Raw genomic sequence first — 10709 nt, forward strand, 5'->3', positions numbered from 1 at the left:
AACAGATGTTCAGCCAATGGTCTGTGGGTGCGACGTCTGAGATGGAGACAAGCTCCATTCCACTCTCATGCACACTCTACACGCAGTGTGTCCCCCTCATGGGCTCTGTTTAGGAGGGCATCCCTGGGTGATATTTGTGCAGCAGGTGTTCCGCCCACCTTTACATGGTACTACAGGTTAAATGTGGCAGCTAGTACATCTTTTTCTGAGTCTGTGTTAGGAATAGCAAAGGAATGATGCTTATGGCAGGAGAAGACAGCTGCTATGATAGCGTCTGGTAGATGATTTACTTAAATGTTGGGTATGCATGTTCTCAGTGATCTGCTCAATACTCTTGATTGTTTTCCACACAAATATATGTTGGTGTACAACTTGATTTAATAAAGTTATGCACCTCCTCTTCCTGACGAGTCTTACAGTCCCCATACGCGTGTATTCTGGTGGAACTGGTCTCGATACGATAGAGAACATGGGGTTACATTGTAACCTGAGAGACTATCACTCCACCGCACTGTTGCTCAGAGACGGATTAATTTAGAGGAAGTAATGCACTATGATCTTCCCTTATAAACAGGTGAGTATGATCTGCACACAGGCATAATTAATGTTTTACAGATAATCCACGTCACATGCCACGGCTGATGTAATAATTCCCCATACGTAGGTAATCTGGTGGAGCGATAGTCTCTCACTAAGAGAACCAATGTGACCCCACAATAAAAAAAAATTAAAAAAAACCATCTGCCTTACAAGGTGTGAATTGTGAGGTGTGAACTCTTGATAATGAACACACCCACATTTTCTTCTCAATAGGGTTTTGGCAGAGATTCACATTTCCTCTTTCTTTACTGTAAAACAATGCATCTAATCAAATATTAGCAGGAAGCTGGTGCTGTTATTCCAGACATGCCTTTTTCTGATGAATCTGAATAACCAGTTTCCTTTCAGACCTACATAAAAGCATATTATGTTCAACAAAGACTATCAATTGAGCAACTGAAGGCAATAATGTTCTGACTAAAATAGCACTCTGTGATGTCAGTTGTGCAATACACATATTATTCAAACTAGTTTCAATGTTTTATCAGTTACCAATGATTTTGAATGAACTGTACATAGCAAAAGTCAAACAAATTTCATTTTTATTGTTTTTATTTTTATTATAACATATCATCATCATCATCATAAGTCAAGGTTTATGAGTAAAAGCACACAATGTATCAAAACAGACGTACAGCTGCCACAAACACATAGACCATAAGTGTACAAGAGCAATGCAATAAAAATGTTATATGGAACATATCTTTTCAAACTTGTTTACATCATGGTCATTTATGACTATAGTGGCGTCCTACATCCTGGTGCCAGGATTGTTTGTTTTACAGTGGAATTTGTTTGCATGCACATTTATGTTTATACATTTGCCAGACATTTTTATTCAAAGTGACTTGAATTGCTTTCAATATGTACATTTAATGAATTCATAGGACCATTCTGTTGAACAACAATGTGAAACATTTTTTTTTATATTGTACAGTGTATTAAGCCACTTGAGGCTGTGCATTCAGGTGATTTTATTACAATTAAACAGGTTTTAGGCTAGGCCTGGTGCTTAAGAACACCCTTAATAATGGAAAAGTTATTGAAGCATTTGTCTCTGGTCTTTTTGCTTCTATAAAATGGCAGCTTTGTGACTATAAAATGGTAAGTATATACAGTGTGTGTGTGTGTGTGTGTGTGTCTATAATGAATTAACATGAAAGAAGATATTTTGATTTTTTAAATTATCTTTCATTATATAAATACATTTGAATAAAATATCTATTTCAGTTTTTGTAATTTTAATGTTTTAACTTTTTTAACTTTGAATTTTTCTTCTAATATTTATATTTTATTTACCTAACACCCCCCGCACACCCACCCCAGATAAAAAATAAATAAATAAATACAAATTTATATATATGTATAATAAAAAAAAAAATTATATACATATGATGCATTTTTGTCTTGTCCTCGTTATTGTTGAGAAATTCTAATTCTAAGATAAAAGTTTATTTTACGATTATTTTACGGTAAATTAGGTGTAGCCTACCAAACAATAACTAAGCAAAGAATAATTAAATATCTAGCCTAGGGGTGTGCGATATTGACAGATGTCTCTACAATTTCTGGATAATCAGACAATATTTGGCTGAGTGTGTTGTGCTGCAGGACTGCTGATTCTGTGTGGTAGTCAGTCCACAGCAGTGACATTAATTCAATTAATCTTTTACAACAAATTTAAAATGATTTTTACTCTTTACGGGCATTTTTTACCTTTGTTAAGTTTATCAAATTCTTACATTTTATCAATAGTTAATTATAATAATACATAATTTGGGGCTATTATTGAACCCCTCATTTAAACTGTGCTGTAGCGCAAAAAAAAAAAAAAAAAAAAAAAAAAAAAATTGAAAAATGGCAGTATGTCTAAAACTTAAGTTTAAATTAACTTATTGATTATTGTTATATAAAGTTTATATCACATTTGTGTGTGTGATATTGATCAACTATATGAAAGGATATAAACATATTCTGCCTCCATATCTTGAAATTTGGACTGAATCATACAGTGAAAGAACACACTCTTAATGAGCATTCAGTCTCAACAATCTTATATATATATATCTTATATATATATATATATATATATATATATATATATATATATGTGTGTATATATATATATATATATATATATATATATATATATATATATATATATATATATATATATATATATATATAAATCTATCTTATATCTAACTTTTATAAGTTTGAGTTTTTCTTCTGAAATATCTTCTTTTGCATTCAGCGGAAGAAAGTCAGTCTTACAGGTCTGGAACAACTTCTGGTGAGTAACTGATGACAGAAAGTCATTTTAGGGTAGAATGTCCCTTTATATATCAACTATTTTACAGTGGCTTTGGCTCATTTATTTAGTATATTTCAAAGACCAGCAGACCCCCCTCAATTCGAACACTTGTTTAGTGTATATTTCACCAGCAGAAGTCTCAGCTGCTTTGCTCATATGTGATGTTGGTTGCAGGTTTGCTAATCAGAGCCACTTTAATCACCCCCTTACTCTTCGAATTAAGCCAATCACATTTGAACATTCCCATGAAGGCTTGCTTAAAACAATCCCCTGACAACGTGTAGAGCAGAAGATTGAAAATGATGTTGAGTACAGCAATCGGCCTTGAGATAATATAGACAGCATGAACCCAGCGGTTCAGCATGCAGTTGCTTTCTGGAGTTTGATTCGTGTAAATCCTCAAAGCTCGTAGCACATGATAAGGAAAAAAGCACACAATGAAGCATGTCAAAATCATCACAATGAGTCGCCTTGCTCGAACCCGTTTGGTGCTTCCCATATGAGGACCCTCCTTGAGTTCTTTCATGATGCGCCAATAGCAAAGACAGACCACAACTAGAGGAACCAAATATCCAACTACTGTCAACACCCAACTATATGGCAATATGAATTTTGGATTATTACTCGCGAAATCCAAGCAGTAAGTTTTGTTGTTGTTCTCCTCTGTGCCAAAATGGTAAAAAAACGGACTTATTTCTGCAACCACCACAGCCCAACACAGCACGCAAGCCAATGTGCCCCAACGCTTCTGCTTGATGCTGTGTCCATGTGACGGGTGCACGACCGCCACGTACCGAAAAATAGCCATACAGGTGAGGAAGAGGATGCTGCCATAGAGGTTGAAGTGGAAGATTAAGCGTGTGAAGCGACACATGATGTTTCCCAGCGTCCACGAGTCATCAAGCACGTAGTAATAGGTCAAGAAAGGCAAGGAGATCATGAAGAGGAGGTCAGTGATGATGAGGTTCACCATGATGATGGTGCTGCTCTTCCAGGGACGAACTTTGACCATGTAGACAAGCAGAGCAGTGATGTTACCTACAACACCTACAATGAATATTAAGCTGTACATGGTGGGGAGATAGTAGCGTTTCACAAGATCGTCCACGTTGGTGCAGTTGTCAAGTGAAGTGTTTCTCGAGCCATAGTAAAGGTTGCTCATGGTTGTTCCTGCAGCAGGAATGAAGAAAAAAGTATTAGAAAGCACACATGGAAAGTCTAAAAATGTCTAACTGATGGAAGTTTAGATACTCGTCTTGTTTTGTGCTTTGCTTTAATCTCTGACATGAATTCCTGGGATTTTAGGCACCACCTGGTTTGGTTTGCTATACCTGATTTCACACAATAACCCCATTTAAGTCACTGACACACTTCAAACACTGCAGTCTGCACGCAATCTCTGTTTATTCAGTAAATGTCAACACTTGTGAAATTCCGTTCTGTCAATTCTGTTCCAGTTGAATATTTATTTTTTATAATAATATTAATAGAAAAAAGACAAATATTTACAATTAAAATGAGTGGTGGGCCATTATCGCCGTTAACGTGTTGCGTTAACGCGAGACTCTTATCGGGCGATAAAAAAAATATCGCCGTTAATCTATTCTCAAAGTTGGGTTGGGAGCTGGGTCTATACTAAGCAAGCTATGATGACTTTCAGCTTGATATTTTATATAACCGACTGGCTGAGGCCAGCCTAACGGACAGCGACACTGAACCGAGTCCTTCTGCGAAGTTCTCGTCAAAGTCCCTCCTGCACCGGTACAAACAAATACAAATCGCAGTTTGAAACAAACAACAAGATGTGAAAGAGCCCGATTCAGTACTCGCGGTGTTCTGGTGTTCAGGGTTCACGCAGAGAAAGGCGTCTCGAGACGCTAAAAATAAGCGTTTTCAAGTGTTTTGATCAAAACACTTGAACATCGAATTTGCTTATTTTTGCTCTAGTGCCAACAAATACATACGATATATGTCAAAATGTCCACCTTGGAAATTATGCTCGAAAAAACAGTCAGTTATTTCTTAAGTGAAAGTAAACAGTTGAGGAAAAAATGGGATGTGTATTATATTGGATGTGTTCATCGTCTCTTAAAGTGACCGCGCCTAATTTAGCTACTGGCTGCTGTAATGTTAATCCAAGAAAATGAAAATGAAAATCACTCACTGCTCTTGACTACTTTGTAGTTTTAACAGTCAAACCAAAAATTATTCAGACACCAGATATATTTTTTTATATATATAGCAAAACTGTAATAATGTGAGAAATGTTGAAGGTGTCTGAATAAATGTAGGTTTCATTGTATATTTCATTTTTACATTGAAGACTATCCAGTGCTTTTTTACATTTAATTATGTAGTTTCTGTTCCTTGACACCTACAAACTTGAAAAAACCTTAAACATTATGTAAATAGCACAAATAAATAAAAATAAACGAACATACAAATTAGACAATTTCAAACAGGGCCCACTGGTACAACCTTCACCGGGTCCCCTCTTGTGCAATGTGGAATTAGTTTACAGCTTTTTCAAGCAGTTTGTGATGCATTTTGGAAACAGGAGATGTACATTTCTAATGCACCATCTAGCTTGATAACCCCCTTCTCAAAGACTTACTGTTTGTCAATTTTTATTTTAACACACATATTCTGAATGCCGTCGGCAGAATTCGAATGAGTCATTTTAATCTAGATTAATCTAGATTAATTTCAAAATCACAGTGAGATTAATCTAGATAAAAAAAAATAATCTATGCCCACCTCTAATTAAAATATTTTTTATATATATTTAATTTTCTTCAACAGTATTTTTGTCAGTAATATATCAGTATTGTATTTATATTTTTGGTCAGATTATTTCTTAAAAAAATCAAATCATACACACACACACACACATACACACTTTGTATAGATCATTTAATGTACTTAATTTGAAGTGGTTGTGCTAAACATTGCGTTCACTCAACTTGAATGTGAAGTTGTATTAGGCTATAATACCAAATTTAGCTAATTGCAACAATCAACTTTTACACCAATTATTCAAAATATATTCTCTGAGAATATTTCAAAATGCCAACAATTTAAAAATACTAGAAAAGCTTAATTTCTTTAAGTTTAACAGTCGATTTTAGAAGTGATGAGTACTTACAATGGGCACTGAAGCTATGCATCCAACCACTGGTTCCTCAGCGAAATAGACTGCTGTGATCTAGTTAACAGTTGAAACACCTGAGCTGATCCTCCCTCTTCTACAAAAGAGTTCCTAGTAAATCTCAATTTCAGATCTCTTCATTTGCATTCTCATATGTAATTTCTAAATACCAGCAGTGAAGCATTCGCCAACACACAGGCAGTATCAGTAAACACATGGGCATATGGGGGGGGGGGGGGGGGTCTCTCAGGTGTCATCGCTTTGTTATCATATTTTACTATTGATTTTACCTTAGCTATCATTGCTGTATTATTATCATGACCTATTTGAAGACATCCAATATGGCAATGATTATTTTGCCATGTGTCATCTGGATTTGCATGCCAGCTTTGACAAATAATCACGTGTAGACAGTGGTGTAATTATTGACAAGCTTATTATGCATCTGGTTGAACTGTTTTACTGGCACATTATCAATCCTAAACAGAATCTGAACTAACAAAAATATTTCACAAAATATACAAAAATATAGTTTTGTGGCTTTTACCCAGCTAAGAGAAATGCTGAGACAGTTTGCTAGCATTCCCGTCAAGTTATAAAAATGTTATTTCTGAAAGTTCTCTGAACTTTTAAAAAATGTTTTAATATACCCATTAAGTTAAGAGAGGGGCTTTCTTCTCGATGCTCTGGTTTTGCCTTCCAAACTTTTTGGTACCTACGTTCAGATGGTGGATGAGAAGTTTAGGGAGGCGAAGGTGTGCTCAGCAGCCTTCAAAACCTTCATTCCACGAAGGTCCAGGTCTGAGCCCTTACAACCCAGGGGTCTTGGCCCATCTCTGTCCAAAGATTAGAGACATGCAAATAAAGCTAGTGTCATGGCTTGCACTCCCCGACCTACGGATAGGGCAAGGAGAAATTGCGGGTCAAAGGGAAGTAGGCAAGACCTGAGGGAGGTGATCCAGATCAGGCGTTCCCAACGCTCTTGTCTGGACCAGAGTGATACCTAAACATCTAATAATCTCCTTTGTGGGGTTTAATATCTGCCCTCATCTTCCCCATCCTATTTCACCTGTAACCACCATTATCTTCACCTGAACGATGTTAGGTAGGAACCTCCTGCGCCTGCATTGCAGTTTCTTATGCTGGACCTATGATGTTTTTGGTTGGCTCTGTGTCTTAAATAGTAACCACCTTACTTATGGTCCAGACTAGTGGTTTCTTTGGGCTTCGCTTCTTGAACGGGGCTCCTGCGTGGGAAACCATGGTGGGTGAGTATGATCCATTTTGAATATACAAAATGTGCTGTTGGTTTTAGTGTTTCTGGGACCTTTGTGTTTCTGTCCTTTTCTAGGGTAGTTCCTCGGTGAGCACCTCCTCTGCTGTGCTTATGCTTTTCAGGTTGCCCTGATTGGGACACCATATCAAGAGTGGTGTTTTTGCGAGAAACCCTTCTTGTGAAGTGCTATCGCCAGGCAGTGCTCCCTCTGAGGATTGTCTTTGAGCTTGCCATTCTCATTTGGCTTGGTACTTCTGGGCATCTCTGAGCAGATGCTTAGAAATCTCTATAAAATCCATGCTATGGTAAGTATGCATGCTGAGCACTCTGCGCACTTTCTAAAAATCCACGTAGTGGTAAGTATGCACGCTAAGCACTCTGCACACTTTCTAAAATCCTGTATGGTAAGGGTTATGTAATGTCAGCCTCTTTCCTGTCTCTGAGTTGCCTTAGGCCCTGGTACTTGCCTTGGGCTCCATTCAACTAATGTGTCTCTGTTGATACATTCTTGAAGCATCGCTCCCTCATTTTAGAAGGTTATTTATGAGCATGGTGCTTTCTAAAAATTGTCATTTAAATATCACGCACCTAAAAACACCCTGGTTTAGCAGCCTTGCTCCTAGAGTTTGCAACACAGAGAAACTAAACCTGGCCAAAGAGAGGAGTAATCTTGTGAAAAAGAAATTGATCTTACTCCAAAAACACCCATTAACCTTGTAACTGCAAACAATTAGGCTACATTAATTTATGTAATTTATATGTATATTAAAATACTGGTAAATATAAACAACCTTTTTAGTTTCCCCTCACTCTACAACAATAATTTTAAATTTAATGGTATTCAGATCAGAACATCAGAATCATGGGTCACATGAGGGGACGCTCCCGATCAAATCACTAAGGGTAAGCATCAGCATTCACAAACGACTGTCAGCTGTTATTTTTAACAGAAAAGAATGCAACGAGCCTGTAATCACGACTTCATAAATGGGAAATAGTAAGATTCTGATAGCATGTGAAGACAGCAGAGAAGTGCTCTCGCTCAGGACAGTGGACTACTTTGTTAACTTTGTGGTTTATTATTTTGAGTCGTATTGGAGGCAGTAACACACGGCCCTCTCACAATATATTGCTTTACATCTATCGCTTTTGCCACTCAGAATATTCATGCAATCATGCAGCACCTATCAGAAGATCTGCACTCTGACGGGGTTAGTGTTCACACTCACTGATCTATATATAACTGAACGGCGCTCTTGCCCACCTCTTCCAACTGAGCCAGGGACTGCTAAATGGAACGATCACACTAGTCAGATTAACCAGGCTTTGGGGGTTAAGATTGCCTAGTGTGAGCAAACCATAATTATTCTCCGCATCCTGCACACACAAGTCTCTATCCCAGTTTGTGTCATATTTGTCAGTTGCTTGTTTTTCCTTCCTTTGTTTTGCAGGATGGAGTTAGGGTGAGGGACGTCATGATGGCTGAGGATTTACACCTGTGTTGGAACTGATGCTGGCAAATTTAAGCAGTTCCCTTCAGTTGCACGGGGCTCGCTTTCTTTCTTAGTGTTGCCTTTGTCCCGTTTTTTCGAATTTAATCTTACTTTAATAAACGTTATTCCTTTTTTTTTTTTATCATGAACCAACGTGGTGTCTCCTTCTTTGTCGCGGCTTGAGAGCCGGCCGTGGCAAATGGGGGCTCGTCCTTTAATTTTTGAAAAAATTATGTTGTTTTCAAAATGGTTTGAAGGCGCTTTGTATTTGTTTGCATTGTTACGAACCTCACTGTTAGTCTAGGGGTTAAATGAAGTCGTAACAAAATGTAAATAAATAAAAAGTGGTCACATCAATCCCCTGATCCAGAAAAGCACAGACACTAAATTAAGCAAATAACTTAATTTATTAATAACAAAAGGAAGCAAATCTTCAGGAGAGGGCCAGGCCAACATAACAAACAAAAAACCCTCTAACTAAACACAGAAACTCTAAATAACCTTAACTAAAAAGAAAGAAAATAAATGACAGAGTCTTACCTATCTCCCTGTCTACCATAAACATAAACAAAATGTTATATTCAAAACAAACGGCACCCTCTCCCTACCGCTTCCTAAGAAAGACAAACAAAGGTATTTACATAAAAAAATAACACAAAAGAATCATAAACACACCCACCATAACGTTCACACACTCTCTCATAGTTTGTAATTGACAAGTTCATTCACAAAGTTAAGAGGTAATAAAGACCACACTTGGTCCCACTGAGATACACAAAATAACACCGATCAGGACAAAGAGTGAGCGCGTAGCCGTCAGTTCTCCAGCATTATTTCTTTGCCGTCTTATTCACCTTGGATCTCTGTAGCATTCACTCATTACTGATGAATGATGGACATCAGCTGGAATCCAATTAGCGATCTATAACGGAGAGAGAGACAGAAAGAGCAAGAGAAGAAAACATGCAATGCCTAACTTGCCCAGTAGGTGACATCACTCTCCCAAGAGCGCACAATTCACAAATACGTCCACAGGACGTAACAGCATTCAGTTATTTTGTAAGAAAATTCTGCTTGCTTTTCTTTGTACCAGTGGGAGTTTGTGCTTAAATACTCCTCATCAGTAACCACACAAAGATTAGGGATGAGTTAGTTAGGGGGTTTTTTTACAGATAGGGTGAGGGAATTTGTTATTCCTCCTGCTGGGGTTTGTAAAACACACGTCGATTTGTAGCCTATATTTAACGTGGAAAAATGTCAAATCCGGCCGACAATTTTATTAGTTCTCCTTGTGAATCGCTGCTTGATTCATGTTTAAAAGTGCAATTATTAAAAATTGCGGAATATTATGGAATTGATACTGGAGATTGAAGAGTAAAGGATAGTACCATAAGAGAAACACTTAAAATGATAAACTGACTGATAGAGCAGTGTATATTGTTTGAAACGCCAGCTACTGCAGGTCAGGTTAAACCTCAGGTTAGCTCTTTAACTTTTGAGAAACAGGAATGGTTATTGTTGTTACAAATTTAGCAGGAGCAAGTGAAATTGGAAGTACAGCGTGAAAAAAACTGGAAATGAACAGACTAATATTGAGCTGCAAAAATACAGTTTAGACATAATAAGAGAAGGTGGACTAAACAACGGCTCGGGTGATGCTGGTTGGGGTGCTTGTCAAACATTTGACACTGCTAGTGATTTGCGTTTAATTACGAAATTTAATGAGCGAGGTCTGGAAACTTTTTTATACTGTTTGAACGAATAGCTGAGGCAAGAATTTGGCCTAGTAAAGAACATAACATACAGTGCTTTTACAATGCATGCTTACTGGCAGAGCTCAAGAAGTTTATTCAGCACTTTCACCTTCAGATTGTGAAG

The 10709-nt window shown here is 37.3% G+C and overlaps 1 protein-coding gene across 1 annotated transcript; it reads right to left on the reverse strand.

Moving 5' to 3' along the window:
* Positions 1 to 3053: 3053 nt before the first annotated feature.
* Positions 3054 to 6099, reverse strand: LOC113106490 (2-oxoglutarate receptor 1-like). The gene is made up of 2 exons (XM_026268512.1): positions 6060 to 6099; positions 3054 to 4084 (listed from the first exon to the last, which is right to left on the reverse strand). The coding sequence occupies exon 2, from the start codon at positions 4074 to 4076 to the stop codon at positions 3054 to 3056; it is 1023 nt and encodes a 340-aa protein (XP_026124297.1). The 5' UTR covers positions 4077 to 4084; positions 6060 to 6099.
* Between the last annotated feature and the right edge of the window lie 4610 nt (positions 6100 to 10709).

Source organism: Carassius auratus, chromosome 1, assembly GCF_003368295.1.
Source record: "Carassius auratus strain Wakin chromosome 1, ASM336829v1, whole genome shotgun sequence".
Classification (NCBI taxonomy): Eukaryota; Metazoa; Chordata; class Actinopteri; order Cypriniformes; family Cyprinidae; genus Carassius; species Carassius auratus.